At 42.5% G+C, this 21,782-nt stretch overlaps 1 protein-coding gene across 1 annotated transcript in view; it reads left to right on the top strand.

Moving 5' to 3' along the window:
- The first annotated feature begins 3,346 nt into the window (after positions 1–3,346).
- LOC118394204 (apoptosis-inducing factor 3-like) overlaps positions 3,347–21,782 on the top strand; it is a 31,235-nt gene continuing 12,799 nt past the window's right edge. Inside the window, exons 1-3 of the mRNA XM_035787433.2 lie at positions 3,347–3,682; positions 15,744–15,967; positions 20,452–20,671. Of these exons, the coding sequence (XP_035643326.1) occupies positions 15,937–15,967; positions 20,452–20,671 (251 nt within the window). The 5' untranslated portion in view covers positions 3,347–3,682; positions 15,744–15,936. The remainder of the gene's footprint in view (positions 3,683–15,743; positions 15,968–20,451; positions 20,672–21,782) is intronic.

The raw sequence follows: 21,782 nt of genomic DNA, 5'->3' as shown, positions 1-21,782 counted from the left end.
TCTTGTTTGCAGCCTCTCTTTTATTAATTACATGAGACTCTGGTCATTGTAATTTGAGTGCCTACTTTGTTCCTGCACAGTATGTCTTGTCTCTTGATATGCATCAAGCTGGATGGGTGGTCTCTGTCGCACTGTGAATGTATTCCTACTGGTGAAGATAATACAATTCCTTTCAATTATGAATTGTATGTTAAGAGAAAAGAAAAGATCACTGTGATTTTCCACAATCACTAAAGCTCGTAAAGGGATAGTTTGCCACAATATGCCATGATATAAGTGGAGCTACTTGTTTTGTAATGCCAACTCTGCAGTTGTTTCCCTTAGTGGAGCTCAGGGGGCAATTTTAAAGGATGAGTTCTGTTTTTTACAATTCAATGTTAGATGGTAACTCATCCTGGAAGTAGTCTTTGGGTCAGGGAAAACTGTAATCCATTGTTTGGTTTTCTTTACAGCCACTGTAAACGTAGCCATTGCTAGTTAAAAATCAATGAGAGTGGTAGGGGCATGCAGTACCTTTAATGTGTTTTGTTGCCATATCACCTTGAAATAACATCAAGCTAAATCATTTAGTTGATTTGAGTTGATTTGGCCATAAACATTTTAATAGGTACGCATGTCTTTACCACTCTCAGTGATTTTAGCTATCAGTGTCTAAATTTAGCTGAAGTTTGTAAACCAAACCATGGATCACAGTTTGTCTGTGCCCAAAGACTGCTTTCAGGGTAAGGGACACTCTATTGTTACGTGTTGTAAAATCCCCTTTAAATGTAAAGTTCAACATATTTCAACTTCATCATCTCCATACCCCAACATCAACATACAGAGCCTTCAGAAAGTATTCACACCTCTTGAATTTTTCCTAATTTTGTTGTGTCACAGTCTGAATTTAAAATTAATTAAATTGAGATTTGTTGGTTGCTGGCCTACAAATACAGATTCAATCACAAAGACAAGGGAGGTTATCCAATGCCTCGCAAAGAAGGTAGATGGGTAAAAAAAAATAGACATTGAGCAGAATTAGTGGAATGGTATCAAATACATCCAACACATGGTTGGGTGCCATTCCATTTGCTCCGTTCCAGCCATTATTATGAGCCGTCCTCCCCTCAGCAGCCTCCACTGGTGAGAGAGAGATGCATTTCAAAGCCCCGCCTCTTCTGAGATCTGAGATCTTAATGCCTGAGATCTTAATGCACATTTTGGCTCAGGGACGCTACTGTATGTTGTACAAGGAGTGAGACCCAAATAGACGTTTGTTTGATGAAAGACTGTAGCCTGCTGTAAATGTAAAAGGGAGACAGCCAAACAATCACATGTATCACCAATAAGAGTAAGGTAAGATGAGTCACTCTCTGTGCCAATGTCAGTGAAATCAGATATTTAGTATTTACACAGTGTAGTATTGCCCAGAGAGTAGTAAAGGGGTTAAGCCTACACTTAAAGCATCTGACATTAACATTTGGAGATCATAGCACATAAATGAGGCACCCATGTGGCACACTCCTTTAATCTGGGTTTTTGGAGTGCGTGTGCGTGGCTGGCTGTCCCTGGGGCATGGGGGGATTGGACTACTACTGTAATTAAATTCAACTGAGTGATATATCAGTGATGTCATGTTGTGACCCTCCCCCTGCCCTTGGAGAGAGACGATAAGTATCTTGCCGCCCTTATAGTAACAACAACACAGACACACATGTATACAAACACATTTCACACACACACACACACACACACACACACAGTGGTGCTGTTCTTTCACTGTGTGACCAGCAGAGGGTCTTGTGAGCAGAGCAGCAAGACAAGCGAGCTCAAATTATGCTTTTTTGCATTGGTTGAGCATTACAGCCAAAGCAAAACATTTCATTTGCAATGCTATGGTTCAGGTTTCTCCTCTGGATCCGTAGGAATTGTAAGAACTAATGTCAATATGGCAAATTGCATATTATGCCACTTCAGTGGAGGCTGCTGAGGGGAGGACAGCTCATAATAATGGTTGATGTATTTGATACCATTCTATTTATTCCACTTCCCATTCTAAATCAGCTAATATAATAACTATAAATATTTTTTTGCATTCTTATAACATAGGTATTTTAATAGACTTCTTTTTTTCTATTGATCTATATATGAAAAACGTTCTAGCATTCAAAAGAATAGATAAATATCTCTAAATCCACAAAACATGTCACCACAACTCAATGCATAAAGATACAGTTTTGCTGTTTAAAGGACTTGGGTTGTATCAGTGATAAACAGTTCAACATAAACAAAACCATGTCTGATGTGAAACTATTTGTCATTTACATGTATGTTTCATGGTTGTGAAGCTGAGGGACCGCAATTCAAGAATGACCCATCTGTATCTTGGTGCAGTATTACCATAAAATCAATTCCTTTCCAGTGAATATGATATGATGTACTGTATGGCCATTGTCAGAAGTTACAGAGGGGATTTGACAGTCAATACATAATTTAATCCACACCAGAGCAACCAGCACACTTATGCCCCATCCCCCAAATAAATGAAGTCAAGGACATCTTATCAGTCCTGTTCCCATTCCATCCACCAAGCAAAGGGGATATATTGAATTTTGACCAATGTAGATAGACACCCAGCTGTCTAGATTTAGTATGGGAAGTCATAATCCTGTCATCTTCTGGTTGTAAACAGTTTTTCTATTGGTAGAGACATCAGACAACAGATTACAACCAGGTCAAGATATATTTTACCCTAACATCTTAGAAAGATGTCATATTTTGGTTATTAACTGGTCACATAACCAGGTTACAATCTGTTCAACCATTACAACCAGTTCTTCTGGTCACTTCCTTTAACAGCCAATATACAACTGGACCATAATGTTACTTAAGAACATCATTGCAATTAGTTTTGCCCACTAGGCAGTCAAGCCAGCCAGTAGTCAGTAAAATAGACATTTACAGTAGGCAGACAATCCTCCACACAAACAGGCATACAGTAGAGCACACATGCATGCATTAAGCAGGCAGGCAAGCAGGCAGACAATCAAAGAAAGCCGGCAGTCCAGGCAGTACAGGGGGGCTCGCAGCCAATCTTTGATCAGATTTAACTGGCCAGTGGCCTTTGGCATCTGAAGGAAAGGCTGAAAGGATCTGACCAGGAGGGGGTGTGTGTGTGTGTGTGTGTGTGTGTGTGTGTGTGTGTGTGTGTGTGTGTGTGTGTGTGTGTGTGTGTGTGTGTGTGTGTGTGTGTGTGTGTGTGTGTGTGTGTGTGTGTGTGCGCACTGTGAGAATTCCTGCTGTGTTAGCATCCACCCAGCAACTCTGTCAATACTGCATACAGCTAAGAAACAGGCAGAGGCCCCTGGTGCTGCATTTGCCGGCTCCGTCAGTGAGAGAGAGCAGCTTCCACAATCCCCCCAATCCGTGTGCTGCTCGAGAGGTTTTTCCCAGGGATAACACACCCACCAGAACCCCGGCCGCTACTGCTGCGTCGGAGGGAGAGGAAGAGACAAGAGGAGAGCTGAACAGTAGATACGGAGTGGGAATACTCTAGAAGAGAGAGACGATCCTGGGGGAGGGACAGGATTCTTGGAAGACTGGGTGTGATAGTATTCTAACTTGCTCCACAGGAAAGGCTGAACACTGGGGCGTTTGACAGACAAGCACTCAGCGGTGCACCTGCTCCACACTAGCTTGTTGGGTAAGACCCTTTTCCTCTTTTACAGTCAGTAGGCCAAGGGCTGATTTTAAGATTGTGCTTGTTTCTGCTGATATGATATCTTAATGTTATGCTCAGTATATCATTAGACTTTACTACTTTCTGTGGTCTGTATCTGGTACAGCACTATGGCCATTCAGCATTATAGAGCCAAGGAAGTAACTCAGTTCTGGGAGCAATGTGGTGCAGTAATATACTGTCACGATGTTCGTAATAATGAGTGGACCAAAGCGCAGCGTGATCTGGGTTCCACATCTTTTATTTCTATGTGAAACTCAAAGCAAAACAAAACAATAAATGAACAAACGAAACGTGAAGAAAATGCAGTGCTCTCATGCACCACACAAAAACAATATCCCATAACCCACAGGTGGAAAAAATGCTACTTAAGTAGGATCCCCAATTATAGACAACGATAACCAGCTGCCTCTAATTGGGAATCATACAAATCACCAACATAGAAAATATAAACTAGAACAAAACCCCCTAGTCACGCCCTGACCTACTCTACCATAGAAAATACAGGTTTTCTATGGTCAGGAAGTGACATATGCTCAATACTCTGACAAACAGTACACCAATGGACACAAGGCACTTCTCAAACAAGCAAATTCTTACACAGTGGCAAATGTACAGTAAATTACAGTAATCAAAATAAACAGCCATATTAGGTAGAGGAGGTAATTGAGAGATTTTCTGACCTCAAAACAATGACTGGTCCACTAAGGGAGATTGCTCTTATACATTTGTGTATGAGTTGTGATATAATATATGCCATTTAGCAGACGCTTTTATCCAAAGCGACTTACAGTCATGTGTGCATACATGTGTGTATAATTTATTTGTTTAGCTTTGTGTGTGTTTTTGTGTGTGTTTGTGTGTATGCCCGATTCCAGCCTTGCTGAAGCAACCCCAGATCTTCACCGATCTTCCACCAAATGTCACAGTGGGTGCAAGACACTGTGGCTTGTAGGCCTCCCCAGGTCTTGCACCCACTGTGAGATTTGGTGGAGGATCGGTGATGATCTGGGGTTTCTTCAGCAAGGCTGAAATTTGTCTTTGTGAAGGATGCATGAATACATTTTACAGTGGCGAAACAACATTTAAAAAACAATGTTAGATTTTGATCTTACCTTACATGTACCTTATGGACAAACAAACGTAAACAAGCAAGCAAGTACAAGACAAATGGGGGAATGCACTTAGTCACAATGTATGATGATTGTTTCACATGTTTCTAGAGCCTAGTATTGGGGAATTTATAATACATTCACAGTGTAAAACTGGTAGCCTCTGGAAATAATCAAAAAAGTAATATAAAGTAACTGTCCAGTGTTTCCAGATTTATGTGAAATAGGACCTATATTTAACACCAATATGAGTTCAATAGTTTTCCTTCCAAAGAAATTGTCATTTAGTATGTTAAAAAGCATATTTTCTGTCTTGGAATGATGTGAGCATACCCCAACCACAGACTGGTGTGGGTGTATACCGGTCATTAAAAATATTCAAGTGAGTAGACCGGCTCAGCCAATGAGTCAACATGACATCATGTTCTCTTAGGAAATAGCAAGCATTTTTTAAATGTTCTGTTTGAGATGCAAGTTTGAGGTGGGATGTTTTTCCACATTTTTTTTCAAATACAAATATAGGATGAGTTAACAAAACTTCTTTCCACCCCTTAACAATTCAAACAATTGTTATTATTTCATCAGCTTTCCAGGGCTTGTTTTTATAGCAATTAAAGCTGAACAACAAACTAAGAATTTGATCAGCATTGCAGGTTTTAGAACATAACAAGAACATTCAAAATGAGGTTAACTCCACAGGCTTGATTAGGCTCAGGACAAACATGGTAAATGCAGCTGTTAAATGTCTCGGACGAAAAATGTTTTTGTTCAAGCGGTGGTTAACACAATCTTGGGATGATCAAGTTTATCTTGTAATTCACAAATCTGCAGTAATGGGGGATAGGTGTTGTGCTACTTTGTCTGGTGGGGTGTTACTTTGTCCTCGGTCCTTATCAGCCGTGGATGTAATCGAGCGGCCTGATTTACCTGCGGAACAGGTGTTAGGTGCATGAGATGTTAAATAACCAACTGAGATGTTAGTTAAGCAATAAGGCAAGAGGGGTGTGATATATGGCCAATATACCATGGCAAAGGGCTGTTCTTAAGCATGACGCACGGCGGAGCCCTTAGCAATACAGCCCTTAGCCGTGGTATATTGGCCATATACCACAAACTCCAGAGGTGCCTTATTGCTATTATAAACTGGTTACCAACGTAATTAGAGCAGGAAAAATAAATGTTTTGTCATACCCATGGTATATGGTCTGCTATACCACGGCTTACAACCAATCAGCATTCAAGGCGCAAACCACCCAGTTTATAAATGTAAATAACCAGTTACCTATGCTCGAGGGACAAATTATCATGTTGAGTCATGTACAGCATAGAGAAACCACATGCTTACAGACAGAAAACATACACTCTTGCATAGCATTACTGGTGAAGATCTGACCGCATCTACTTTCAAGGTTTACCAGATTACGGTGAAAATGGAACCCTAATGGTTGCTTGAGCCACATGCTTGAGGAACCACAATAATTTCTGATACATATTTACTGAAACTACTGGCCCATGATATCACTGAATGCCTGAGGCAGTGAGGAGTTTGTTAGCGTGTTGTTGTCTCTGTAGGGATAAGGGTCATCTACTGCCTGGCCTGAAGTTTCTGTTTGTGTATTGTCACACCCTGATCTGTTTCACCTGTCTTTGTGATTGTCTCCACCCCCCTCCAGGTGTCACCCATCTGCCCCATTATCCCCTGTGCACAGTGCCTTGCAAAAGTATTCATCTCCCTTGGCGTTTTTGTTGCATTACAACCTGTAATTTAAATGGATTTTTATTTGGATTTCATGTTATGGACATACACAAAGTAGTCCAAATTGGTGAAGGGAAAAACAGAAAGTGGTGTGTGCGTATGTATTCACCCCCTTTGCTATGAAGCCCCTAAATAAGATCTGGTGCAACCAATTACCTTCATAAGTCACATAATTAGTTAAATAAAGTCCACCTGTGTGCAATCTAAGTGTCACATGATCTGTCACATGATCTCAGTTTATAAACACCTGTTCTGAAAGGCCCTAGAGTCTGCAAAACCACTAAGCAATGGGCACCCCCAAGCAAACGGCACCATGAAGACCAAGGAGCGCTTCAAACATGTCAGGGACAAAGTTGTGGAAAAGTACAGATTAGGGTTGGGTTATAAAAAAATATCAGAGACTTTGAACATCCCATGGAGCACCATTAAATCCATTATAAATGAATGGAAAGAATATGGCACCACAACAAACCTGCCAAGAGAGGGCTGCCCACCAAACTCAAGGACCAGGCAAGGAGGGCATTAATCAGAGATGCACAAAGAGACCAAAGATACCCCTGAAGGAGCTGTAAAGCTCCACAGTGGAGATTGGAGTATCTATCCATAGGACTACTTTAAGCCATACACTCCACAGAGCTGGGCTTTATGGAAGAGTGACCAGAAAAAAGCCATTGCTTAAAGAAAAAAATAAGCAAACACGTTTGGTGTTTGCCAAAAGGCATGTGGGAGACTCCCCAAACATATGGAAGAAGGTACTCTGGTCAGATGAGACTCAAATTTATCTTTTTGGCCAACAAAGAAAACGCTATGTCTGGTGCAAACCCAACACCTCTCATCACCCCAAGAACATCATCCCCACAGTGAAGCATGGTGGTGGCAGCATCATGTTGAGGGGATGTTTATCATCGGCAAGATCTGGGAAACTGGTCAGAATTGAAGGAATGATGGATGGTGCTAAATACAGGGAAATTCTTGAGGGAAACCTGCTTCAGTCTTCCAGAGATTTGAGACTGGGTCGGAGGTTCACCTTCCAACAGGACAATGACCCTAAGCATACTGCTAAAGCAACACTCAAGTGGTTTAAGGGGAAACATTTGAACGTCTTGGAATGGCCTAGTCAAAGCCCAGACCTCAATCCAATTGAGAATCTGTGGTATGACTTATGCCCGCTTTGAGGACAATACAGTGCCACTGACACGGCCCGCAACTAAAACATGCGGACTCTCCTTCACTGCAGCCGACGTGAGGAAAACATTTAAACGTGTCAACCCTCGCAAGGCTGCAGGCCCAGACGGCATCCCCAGCCGCGCCCTCAGAGCATGCGCAGACCAGCTGGCTCGTGTGTTTACGGACATATTCAATCAATCCCTATCCCAGTCTGTTGTTCCCACATGCTTCAAGAGGGCCACCATTGTTCCTGTTCCAGAGAAAGCTAAGGTAACTGAGCTAAACGACTACCGCCCCGTAGCACTCACTTCTGTCATCATGAAGTGCTTTGAGAGACTAGTCAAGGACCATATCACCTCCACCCTACGTGACACCCTAGACCCACTCCAATTTGCTTACTGCCCAAATAGGTCCACAGACGATGCAATCTCAACCACACTGCACACTGCCCTAACCCATCTGGACAAGAGGAATACCTATGTGAGAATGCTGTTCATCGACTACAGCTCAGCATTTAACACCATAGTGCCCTCCAAGCTCGTCATCAAGCTCGAGACCCTGGGTCTCGACCCCGCCCTGTGCAACTGGGTACTGGACTTCCTGACGGGCCGCCCCCAGGTGGTGAGGGTAGGCAACAACATTTCCACCCCGCTGATCCTCAACACTGGGGCCCCACAAGGGTGCGTTCTGAGCCCTCTCCTGTATTTCCTGTTCACCCACGACTGTGTGGCCACGCACGCCTCCAACTCAATCATCAAGTTTGCGGACGACACAACAGTGGTAGGCTTGATTACCAACAACGATGAGACGGCCTACAGGGAGGAGGTGAGGGCCCTCGGAGTGTGGTGTCAGGAAAATAACCTCACACTCAACGTCAACAAAACTAAGGAGATGATTGTGGACTTCAGGAAACAGCAGAGGGAACACCCCCCTACCCACATTGATGGGACAGTAGTGGAGAGGGTAGTAAGTTTTAAGTTCCTCGGCGTACACATCACAGACAAACTGAATTGGTCCACCCACACAGACAGCATCGTGAAGAAGGCGCAGCAGCGCCTCTTCAACCTCAGGAGGCTGAAGAAATTCGGCTTGTCACCAAAAGCACTCACAAACTTCTACAGATGCACAATCGAGAGCATCCTGTCGGGCTGTATCACCGCCTGGTACGGCAACTGCTCCGCCCTCAACCGTAAGGCTCTCCAGAGGGTAGTGAGGTCTGCACAACACATCACCAGGGGAAAACTACCTGCCCTCCAGGACACCTACACCACCCGATGTCACAGGAAGGCCATAAAGATCATCAAGGACAACAACCACCCGAGCCACTGCCTGTTCATCCCGCTATCATCCAGAAGGCGAGGTCAGTACAGGTGCATCAAAGCTGGGACCGAGAGACTGAAAAACAGCTTCTATCTCAAGGCCATCAGACTGTTAAACAGCCACCACTAACATTGAGTGGCTGCTGCCAATACACTGACTCAACTCCAGCCACTTTAATAATGGGAATTGATGGGAAATGATGTAAAATATATCACTAGCCACTTTAAACAATGCTACCTAATATAATGTTTACATACCCTACATTATTCATCTCATATGTATATGTATATACTGTACTCTATATCATCTACTGCATCTTTATGTAATACATGTATCACTAGCCACTTTAACTATGCCACTTTGTTAACATACTCATCTCATATGTATATACTATACTCGATACCATCTACTGTATCTTGCCTATGCCGCTCTGTACCATCACTCACTCATATATCTTTATGTACATATTCTTATCCCCTTACACTTGTGTCTATAAGGTAGTAGTTTTGGAATTGTTAGCTAGATTACTTGTTGGTTATTACTGCATTGTCGGAACTAGAAGCACAAGCATTTCGCTACATCCCATCCAATTTGAAGGAGCTGGAGCAGTTTGGCCTCGAAGAATGGGCAAAACTCAGAGTGGCTAGATGTGCCAAGCTTAACATACCCCAAGAGACTTGCAGCTGTAATTGCTGCAAAAGGTGGCTCTACAACGTATTGACTTTGGGGGAGTGAATAGTTATGCACGCTCAAGTTCTTTTCTTTTTTGTCTTATTTCTTGTTTGTTTCACAATAAGACATATTTTGCATCTTCAAAGTGGTAGGCATGCTGTGCAAATCAAATGATACAAACCCCAAAAAAATCTATTTTAATTCCAGGTTGTAAGGCAACAAAATAGGAAAAATGCCAAGGGGGTGAATACTTTCGCAAGCCACTGTATTTATACCTGTGTTCTCTGTTTGTCTGTTGCCAGTTCGTCTTGTTTGTCAAGCCAACTAGCGTTTTTGTGTCAGCTCCTGCTTTTCCCCAGTCTCTCTTTTCTCGTCCTCCTGGTTTTGACCATTGCCAGTCCTGACCCTGTACCCACCCGCCTGACCACTCTGCCTGCCATCCTGTACCTTTTCCCCACCTCTGGGTTACCGACCTCTGCTTGACCTGACCCTGAGCCTGCCTGCCTGCTGTCCTGTACCTTTGCCCCACCTCTGGGTTACCGACCTCTGCCTGACCTGACCCTGAGCCTGCCTGCTGTCCTGTACCTTTGCCTCTGTTGCTGTAATAAACATTGTTACTTCGACACGGTCTGCATCTGGGTCTTACCTTGATACCTGACAGTGTATCAGTAGTCTGTTTAGAAACACAGTGTGTTTACCTGGGCTGTTCAAAGAAAAGTAAAGACCCTTTTCTGAGTGATTGATGTGGCTAACGATAGACAGCTGCCTCTGATTGAGAACCACACCCGGCCAAACACAAAGAAATAGAAAACATAGAAATAAAGAAACTAGAATGCCCAACCTAGTCACACCCTGGCCTAACCAAAATAGAGAATAAAAAGCCTCTCTATGGCCAGGGCGTGACACTATCGGAATTGATTCTGGTCCTCGGAATTTAACATTGGTTTCACACAGATCCATTCTTGGGGTGGGTGTGTGGGGGGAAACTACCTAAGGGTTGTGCCACAATGGCTAATTCCCTGCTACATTCCAGTAAAACGTATTACATTTGTGGAGAAAAGTGAGTGAAACTGACAGCTTGTTTGCAGGAAGGATTATTAGCACTGCTTGGGGACAGGCCCAACGGTGAGCGAATGGAATCTGCGTCATATGTTGAGGACCAAATCTGCTTAACCTGACTTTGGGTTAGTACAAAATACAAAACGTTCATTCAATTTTAATTTGTATTGTAAATATTGATATGAGAAGATAGAGTGCACTTCCGTCTTCATGAAGTGTTTAAACCTTCATAGGTTTCTTCATAGGGAAACATCCTTCTCATGACAAAATGGCATTTTGAAATGTGTTTGTTGTTGTTGGGCCATTGAGATTGGTGAAGCTATAAAATGAGTGTAGAAAATAATTAGTGGTTGCCATGACATTTTCACAGTTCGTGTAGAGAAAAAACAGATACCCACATTCTGCCCAAAAGAACTAGGCTATCCCAGTTATTTAGCTTGCTCCGGTTCTATATTACCTTTAAAAATATGACTAAAGTGACTCTTGATAATTCCATGCTGCAAAACTTTAAACTTCTTGAATGTGTTTGTGATCCTGTTGAAATGACTTTATTGTGAAGTATATACACTCATATACTTTCAATGTAGCAGTATGACAACGATGACATGACACAGACATTTCTTACTGTGTGAAATGTTTCATGACTCAAAAGAGAGATCTTTCCATGTCTCACTTGGTCTCTGGAACTTTAATCACTTCTCCATTCAGAAGTGCAAGCTTTTTTTTTTTTTTTACTTCAAGGACATTAAGATGTGCTCTGAATATCAAGTACTTTCTTTAGTGCACCCCGAAGTGTGGCTTGCTATTGCTAACGAATCCCACTGCATTGTGTGATATACCTGTCATCCAGTGAATGCTTGTTTCTGTAGTACTGCTCTCATATTCATATCAACAGCTGTATTGCAACAGTGGGTTGAAATATCACACGCTCTGGCAGGGGTGTGTGGGCATGTGTGGCAGCAAAACAAAAGTGGTTTTGAAACTCACTCAAAATTCAGTGACGTGAAAGTTAAAGGTGCAAAGGATGTTAATGGTTAACAACACTTACAGTGCCTTCAGAAAGTATTCATACCTCTTTACTTATTACACATTTTGTTATTTGCTTTGCCACATTTTTTGCAGTATTACTTTAGTGACTTGTTAGGAAGGATGTCTGTATCTTTGTAGTGACTTGGTGTATTGATACACCATCCAAAGTGTAATTAATAACTTCACCATGATCAAAGGAATATTCAAAGTCTGCTTTTTTATTTTTACCCATCTACCATCTACAGTTGAAGACAGAAGTTTACATACACTTAGTTTGGAGTCATTACAACTTGTTTTTCAACCACGCCACAAATTTCTTGTTGACAAACTATAGTTTTGGCAAGTCGGTTAGGACATCTACTTTGTGCATTACACAAGTCATTTTTCCAACAATTGTTTACAAACAGATTATTTCACTTATAATTCATTGCATCACAATTCCAGTGGGTCAGAAGTTAACATACACTAAGTTGACTGTGCCTTTAAACAGCTTGGAAAATTCCAGAAAATTATGTCATGGCTTTAGAAGCTTCTGACAGGCTAATTGACATAATTTGAGTCAATTGGAGGTATACCTGTGGATGTATTTCAAGGCCTACCTTCAAACTCAGTGCCTCTTTGCTTGACACCATGGGAAAATGAAAATAAATCAGCCAAGACCTCAGAAAAAAATTGGAGACCTCCACAAGTCTGGTTCATCCTTGGGAGCAATTTCCAAACGCCTGAAGGTACCACATTCATCTGTACAAACAATAGTACACAAGTATAAACACCATGGGACCACACAGCTGTCATACCGATCAGGAAGGAGACACGTTCTGTCTCCTAGAGATGAACGTACTTCGGTGCGAAAAGTGCAAGGAAAGGAAAATTATGTGGATATGTCTCAAGACATCAGTCAGGAAGTTAAAGCTTGGTTGCAAATGGGTCTTCCAAATAGACAATGACCCCAAGCATACTTCCAAAGTTATGGCTTAAGGACAACAAAGTCAAGGTATTGGAGTGGTCATCACAAAGCCCTGACCTCAATCCTATAGAAGATTTGAAGGCAGAACTGAAAAAGCGTGTGCGAGCAATGAGGCCTACAAACCTGACTCAGTTACACCAGCTCTGTCAGGAGGAATGGGCTAAAATTCACCCAATTTATTGTGGGAAGCTTGTGGAAGGCTACCTGAAATGTTTGACCCAAGTTAAACAATTTAAAGGCAATTCTACCAATTACTTATTGAGTGGATGTAAACTTCTGACCCACTGGGAATGTGATGAAAGACATAAAAGCTGAAATGAATCATTCTCTCTACTATTATTCTAACATTTCACATTCTTAAATTAAAGTGGTGATCCTAACTGACCTAAGACAGGGAATTTTTACAAGGATTAAATGTCAGGAATGGTGACAAACTGAGTTTAAATTTAATTGGCTAAGGTGTATGTAAACTTCCGACTTCAACTGAAGTGGTCCTTCTGTAGCTCAGTTGGTAGAGCATGGCGCTTGTAACGCCAGGGTAGTGGGTTTGATTCCCGGGACCACTTACGTAGAATGTATGCACACATGACTGTAAGTCGCTTTGGATAAAAGCGTCTGCTAAATGGCATATATTATTATATTATATTATTATTATATCTTTGCGAGGCATTGGAAAACTTCCCTGGTCTTTGTGGTTGTATCCGTGTTTGAAATTCACTGCTCGACTGAGGGACCTTACAGATAATTGTATATGTAGGCTACAGAGATGAGGTAGTCATTAAAAACCACTATTATTGCACACAGGATGAGTCAATGCAACTTATTATGTAACTTGTTAAGCCCATGTTTTACTCCTGAACTTATTTAAGCTTACAATAACAAAGGGTTGAATACTTATTGACTCAAGACATTTCAGCTTTTCATATTTAATTCATTTGTAAACATGTCTAAAAACATAATTCCACTTTTACATTATGGGGTATCGTGTGTAGGCCAGTGACACAAAATCTTAACTTAATCCATTTTAAATTCAGGCTGTAACAACAAAATGTGGAAGAAGTCAAGTGATGTGAATACTTTCTGAAGGCACTGTATGTATGTAACATTAAGTAACAATGTATGTCGAAAATGTTATCAATTAACATGATTAACACTATTACCTTCTCTTCAAGGGCATTTGGACACACACACACACACACACACACACACACACACACACACACACACACACACACACACACACACACACACACACACACACACACACACACACACACACATTAGATTCATAGTAGAGAGACAGTAAGTGTTGGGGAGGAGTGAACTACATGTAGTTCAACCAGTAATTTAACTGCATTTTGCAGTAGCTTGGTGGTAGTTGAACTCAATTCAAATCTAGGTAGTGTTTTCAGTAGTTACTTACTTTTTTGCCATGTAGTGGTGTAGCTAACTATTAGAAATACACACTACTTTTTTGGCTAAAATAAAATATGAGTGAAGTAGGCAAGAATTTACTTTATTTTTCAGCATTAGACCTGCATAATTCTCACTTGAAATATAATTTTAGTTTTTAATAGGCTAAATTACACATTATGTTAACATCTGACTCCAGAGTGATCTGGTCATGCAATTGTAGTCTATGACATTTCTGATTTAGATATGATAATTGTTTAGATCAGTAAACAATAATGTCTTAAAGGTAGCTCTACTGTAGCTTAACTTATTCCAGTGTGAAGTAATTGGTAGCTTTGTAAACTGTATTTTCAAAGTAGGTTCCCCAACACTGAAGACAAGTGTTGAAAACAAGGGACAACCTTTTCTCAGCCTTACATTGTTACCAAGTGTTGCTGGAGGGCAGAGCACACAGGAATAGTACTAGAAGCTGCTTAGTTCTATACCACCTCAAAGAACCAAGTTAGGGCTTTGACGGACAATTACACACCCTCTCCTTTTCAAACGGCAGTTGAAAAATGCCATTGAGAGCACTGTGGATGGTGCTGTGAATGCTAATGGTTGTTAGTTAATGAGTGCTAGGCTAGCCCTTTAACTACCACAGTGGCCTTTCCAGGACTTTATCCATGTTTCTCAGCATCATGACTGGCATCATGAATGGATAGTAGTTCATTGTACCATTTCTAAGCCATGGTTGATATAAGTGGCTAATCTTCACGTGATATTATCTCAATTTCTTTGGAAAAGTATGAAAATATAAAGTTTTCCTAATGTTGATATCAACTATTTGGTATCCTTAGGCAAACTCACAAACTGTACGTATTTCAATGACTAAAATGGGTAGTGGTTCACAAATGCAAACACACCACACACACACCACTTTATACAGAGGAACTCTAAAAAACACAAGTAGTCATGTGAGAAACTTTTAGAACTGTGTAGTCAGCCTGGTCTCATATAATAGACGTAAAATTATTATGACATGTCACGTTTGGTATGGCTGCATAAGACAGAAGGTTACTTAAGGCAAAAATGAAAGTAGGGTGGTTGGTCGGGAGTGGATGGGTGAGGTTATAACGTGAACGTTTAGTAACCCAAAGGTTGTGTGTTCATTTTACCTTATTGGTAAATTTAGCTAATGTTAGCGTTAGCCACCTAGCCACCGACAACAAATTGGAATTCCTAATATATCATAGGTTTGGCAAATTTGTAACATATTGTACGAATTGGAATTTATTACTTATTGTATGAAGTGCAATTTGTAACATATCATATGAAATGGAAGATGGACATCCACAAATGAATGCATACATTATGAAACGTAACATATCATACTAATTTACATTTACTATGTTAAGTCTACCCCTGAGTCCAGGTTGGTGTAGTGGTGCTGTTTGATGGTTGAGCTTTTGTAATCTCCCAATTTCTCCCTCGACCAGCCTCCACTGGGCTTTTCAACCACTCAGCTTTGTTCACTCTTCCTTCTCCCAGGTGGTGATGTGGGAGAGCTGATGTCTACAATGGCTGACCTGGATCTGCACCTGCACATACTGATACCCCCGTTTCAACACTGTCGTGGTTACCTCCCGACCCAGCAGCCCAACCCCAGGATCTGACCCCGTCTCTTCCTCATCTCCCCTGGGCTTCCTCCAGCCAGGCCTCCTGGATCTACCCTGGGCCCATAATGGGAGGATGCCTCTCCAAAAGCAAGCCAGGTGAACACTATCTCCACCAACCCACTGTTGGTTCCCTCCATCCTACCCCCGTCCTCCTCATCTCCGTCCTACCCCCGTTCTCCTACTCTCCATCCTACCCCCGTTCTCCTCCTCTCCGTCCTACCCCCCCGTTCTCCTCCTTTCCGTCCTACCCCCGTTCTCCTTCCCTCCGTCCTAGCCTCTGTTCTCCTTCCCTCCGTCCTACCCCCGTTCTCCTCCTCTCCGTCCTACCCTCTGTTCTCCTTCCCTCCGTCCTACACCCGTTCTCCGTCCCTCCGTCCTACCCCCGTTCTCCTCCTCTCCGTCCTACCCCCTGTTCTCCTTCCCTCCGTCCTACCCCCGTTCTCCTTCTCTCCGTCCTACCCCCGTTCTCCTTCCCTCAGTCCTACCCTCCGTTCTCCTTCCCTCCGTCCAACCCCGTTCTCATCCTTCCATCCTACCCCCATTCTCCTTCCTCTCCGTCCCACCCCTGTTCTCCTTCCTCCGTCCTACCCCCTCATTCCCTCCGTTACTCTCCTCCTCTCCGTCCTACCCCCTCGTCCTCCTTCCTCTCCCCCTACCCCCGTTCTCCCCTCTCCTCCCCTGTCCTCTTCCTCCTCCTACCCCCCGTTCTCCTTCCCCGTCCATCCTTCCCTCCGTCCTCTTCTCTTCCCTCCGTCCTACCCCCGTTCTCCTTCCCTCCGTCCTACCCCCATTCTCCTCCCCTCCGTCCTACCCCCGTCCTCCTTCCCTCCGTCCTACCCCCGTTCTCCTTCCCTCCGTCCTACCCCGTTCTCCTTCCCTCCGTCCTACCCCCGTTCTCCTTCCCTCCGTCCTACCCCCGTTCTCCTTCCCTCCGTCCTACCCGCGTTCTCCTTCCCTCCGTCCTACCCCCGTTCTCCTTCCCTCCGTCCTACCCCCGTTCTCCTTCCCTCCGTCCTACCCCCTGTTCTCCTTCCCTCCGTCCTACCCCCGTTCTCCTTCCCTCCGTCCTACCCCTGTTCTCCTTCCCTCCGTCCTACCCCCCTCCTCCTTCTCCTCCCCCGTCTCCTTCCTCCCCCCCCAGTTCTCCTTCCCTCCGTCCTACCCCTGTTCTCATTCCTCCGTCCTCCGTCCTTCCCCCCCTACCCGTTCTCCTCCTCCTCCTTCCCTCCGTCCTACCCCCTTCTCCTCCTCCTCCTACCCCCCGTCCCTCCGTCCTACCCCCGTTCTCCTTCCCTCCGTCCTACCCCCGTTCTCCTTCCCTCCGTCCTCCCTCCCTCCGTCCTACCCCCATTCTCCTTCCCTCCGTCCTACCCCCGTCCCTACCCCCGTCCTCCTTCCTCCTTCCCTCCGTCCTACCCACGTTCTCCTTCCCTCCGTCCTACCCTCTGTTCTCCTTCCCTCCGTCCTACCCCCGTTCTCCTCCTCTCCGTCCTACCCCCGTCCTCCTTCCCTCTGTCCTACCCTCTGTTCTCCTTCCCTCCGTCCTACTTCCTGTTCTCCTTCCGTCTGTCCTACCCCTTTCCAAATCCTGGAATAATTGGCATTTGTTCACCAGCTATACAGTATGTAGGTCATACAAACCCCTCTCCTGACTGCCTTTGTAGCATGGCGATTTGTGGAGGAGGAATTTTAATGCTCTCAATGGCATTGCCTTCAAGAGGATTACATAGTCAAATTTGAGTTTTAAACGTATGGCACATCGTATAACTGTTTCAAAGCAAACATATCACTGTTGCAATGCAGTCAACTTGTTGAAGGCTGTGGTAGGTGCTGTAATCAAGCACATTGTTTTTTATATCTTTGCTTGCTCCTAAAGCTTTGACTTAATAGTGCTTTAGCTCTTATGGAGAGCGGTTTAAAAAACCAAAACAAATTAAACATAATTTTCACAAAAACAACCACTGCAATACCACACTGGCAGCTAGTAAGAATAAAGTGGAGGGGATAGGGAGCCTGTCTCCAGTTCTATAGGGGAGACTTTAGAGGGTGCTGCGATGGAACAGAGGCCCCTCACTGTAAAATGTCTAATTAGTCTTTAAGAAACAAGTGGGACCCTGAACGGAACCTTGGACACAGCAGGGATGAGCACCAGTATAGTTGAGAAACTAAACCAGACAAAAACTTTTACACAATGTTAGATAAATACATGTTTTTAATGTAGAATACAATATCACACCATCATTACTGTGTAAGTATTCCTGTAAGTACAATGTAAAAAGTATTGTAATTACTTAAACTGTACCTAGCGCTAAGTTAAGGGTTAGGGCTAGGGAAAATCCAGAGAAAAATTGAAATCATAAAGCAATTACATGAAGATGATACTGAACATTTCTGAAAAGTGTGGGCTTAGTCAAAACATTGATGCTCACTGTGAGTTTCTGCAGTCAGTGAAAAGCAGATTGGTACCTAATTTGACGAATACATTTGACATGATCCCTACAGGTGTGTTAGTGGCAGCTGACTACTCAATTTGATCCAATAAAATAGTTTAGCATCATGTAAACCCAAAATAGTTTCTAAGACTAGGAATATTATAAAGCCATCAGTGCCCACTCAAAAGGATTAAGCACATGATGCCTCTGAATGGAAAAACAGAAGGGAGAAAAGAACTGGGAATGAGTGTGTGAGAGAGGGGATGAAGTGATAACATATGGCAAAGTGAGAGAATGCAGCAGGAGTATGTATCTCTTCCTCACTTGACAAGTATGTTTCTCCTGAGGTGTACAATTCACTCAGTTTTGCTGTCAATAAATCATATTGCTCTTTGGTGCATTGGACAATCTCAGTGGAGAGATTGATCCCTTAACTAGGCAGGAATAATCCAAAAACAAAGAAGCTTGCATTTCTAGAAGAAATGGTGCTATATAGAACCACAAATCAGCTTTGTTTTTTAGCAGTGTGTATGAATGTAAAATTACACTTTGTACATGTAATATACAGTACAAAAGTAAGAGCAACTACACATTGTGGAGAAAGAAGTAATAGGTTTTTAGGACTGCGTCATCTCACATAGTTTACAAGTCATTGACAAATAAACCCCTGTCCAGGAGAAGGTGAGGTGAACCAAAATATACACTTTATGCTTTTTTAATGATAATTTAAAAACAATGCTCATGTACATGAATGGGTGGTGCTGCTTACTTTAGATTCAATGAATTAACAAATTATTGAATTAATTCATTACTGTGCAATTATCATGCCTCTCTTCATTTTCTATATACAGTGAGCTCCAAAAGTATTGTGACAGTGACACATGTTTTGTTGTTTTGGCTCTTTACTCCAGCACTTTGAATTTGAGATTATACAATGGCTAGGAAGTCAAAGTGCAGACTGTAAGGTTTAATTTGAGGGTATTTCCTTCCATATTGGGTGAACCGTTTCGAAATTACATACATTTTTGTACATAGTCCCCCCATTTTAGGGGACCGAAAGTATTGGGCCAAATTCAGTTATATGTGTATTAAAGTAGTCAAAAGTTTAGTATTTGGCCCCTAAAACAGGGAGACTAGAGCCAAAACAACAACAAATGTGTCACTGTCCCAATACTTGGAGCTCACTATACATCAATCAACATTCTGACTTCAGCATGGAGCATATGGTTGAGTAAGCTATCAATTTATGGATTCAGAATTGCCCCGGTCAGTGGATGTGATTTTATGATCTGAGAATCAAAAGAAAAGAGAATATCGAAATTTAAAATATCCTTATAACAAATCTAATACACAATGTGAATTCTCTTACATAAGGTCCTAGTTGAAGATCCCATATGAGTCTGGGGATGGATGCCTCTCCCCCTTTCCTCTCCTGTGATTGCAGTCACTCTCATGATTTTCCATTGATTTTAATTAAGACTCGCTCAGCAGGTCAAAATTCCAGCCAGATTATCGTGTAGGAACCGGAGGGTCAGCACATTTCTACTGCCGAAGAGATAAATCTGGCTGCAGTGAAAACGGGTTGCACAACCACCTCTTCAAATGCAGAAATACAAACACCAGAGGCAACTTATCAGATGTCATCAAATGCCTCAGGGCGCCTCACAACAAATAAACCCAAACATCCACTTAGGCCTGTCCTTGTGTATGTCTGTTATTTCAGCAAATATCAAATGCATGGTGCAGTGATCCTAAATATATGCTATAAAGCTCTCAAGATTGCCACAGTAAATTTGCCCCATGTTTTTTTTTTTAATCTCAAAGTATTTTCATGGTCATGTCAGTTCCATTCGATGCAGAACTCTTCTCCGTGGGGAGTCTGACGCTGAGCGCTGCAATCAAAGGAAACATTTATATGAGTATCAGTGGCTGCTGGTGACTTAAAGTTGAGGAGGATGATGGGTAAAAGTTGTGAACTAAAAACAAGGGAATACATGTTTTTTTTTAAATGTAAGTGACTGGGCAAACATCAGCCTGAAAAGGGTGTTGTTTTCCTCGTGGTCTGTGGTCTGTATTCTGCAGTTTTGCTAAAGGTTTGTGGTCTGTGTCCTGCAGTTTTGCTAATGGTCTGTGGTCTGTGTCCTGCAGTTGAGGTGAAGGTGGAGCTAACCCTTCTGGGCAAAGAAAAGGATCCAGGTGTGAAGTCCGCCAATGGAAAGGCGAGCCCCTTTTCTGACTGCAGACCCAACGGAGCACTGGAACACTGCTCCGATGAGGACTCCGCCGCTGCCGCCCCCCTCAGGCTCTACAAACCCCGTGATTACCTGGAGGCCTCCGTGTGTCATGTCAAGGACCTGGAAAATGGACAGTAAGGCCAAACAAAAGACAATGTACAGTGCATTCGGAAAGTATTCACACTCGTTGACTTTTTCCACATTTTGTTACGTTACAGCTTTATTCTAAAATTGATCAAAATGTTTTTCCTTATCAATCTACAAACAATACCCCATAATGAAAATGTGAAAACAGGTTTTTAGATTTAATTTTAAAAAGTATTAAAAATGAACAGAAATACCTTATTTACATAAGTATTCAGACCCTTTGCTATGAGACTCGAAATTGAGCTCATCCAGTTTTGGTGGATCCAGTTTCCATTGATCATCCTTGAGATGTTTCTACAACATGATTGGAGTCCACCAGTGGTAAATTCAATTGATTGGACATGATTCGGAAAGACGCGCACCTGTCTATACAGTGGGGCAAAAAAGTATTTAGTCAGCCAACAATTGTGCAAGTTCTCCCACTTAAAAAGATGAGAGAGGCCTGTCATTTTCAACATAGGTACACTTCAACTATGACAGACAAAATTAGAAAAAGAATTCCAGAAAATCACATTGTAGGATTTTTTATGAATTTATTTGCAAATTATGGTGGAAAATAAGTATTGAAAAACAGAAAACGTTTGACCTCTGTCATTGCCAACAAAGGGTATATAACAAAGTATTGAGATAAACTTTTGTTATTGACCAAATACTTATTTTCCACCATAATTTGCTAATAAATTCATTAAAAATCCTACAATGTGATTTTCTGGATTTTTTTTCTCATTTTGTCTGTTATAGTTGAAGTGTACCTATGATGAAAATTACAGGCCACTCTCATCTTTTTAAGTGGGAGAACTTGCACAATTGGTGGCTGACTAAATACTTTTTTGCCCCACTGTATACTGTAAGGTCCCATAGTTGACAGTTCATGTCAGAGCAAAAATCAAGCCATGAGGTTGAAAGAATTGTCCATAGAGCTGTTGCGCCTTCTTCACCACACTGTCTGTGTGGGTGGACCATTTCAGTTTGTCTGTGATGTGTACGCCGAGGAACTTAAAACTTTCCACCTTCTCCACTGCTGTCCCTTCGACATGGATAGAAGGGTGCTCCCTCTGCTATTTCCTGAAGTCCACGATCATTTCCTTTGTTTTGTTG

Source organism: Oncorhynchus keta, chromosome 14, assembly GCF_023373465.1.
Source record: "Oncorhynchus keta strain PuntledgeMale-10-30-2019 chromosome 14, Oket_V2, whole genome shotgun sequence".
Classification (NCBI taxonomy): Eukaryota; Metazoa; Chordata; class Actinopteri; order Salmoniformes; family Salmonidae; genus Oncorhynchus; species Oncorhynchus keta.
This window is presented reverse-complemented; position numbering and strand designations above follow the sequence as displayed.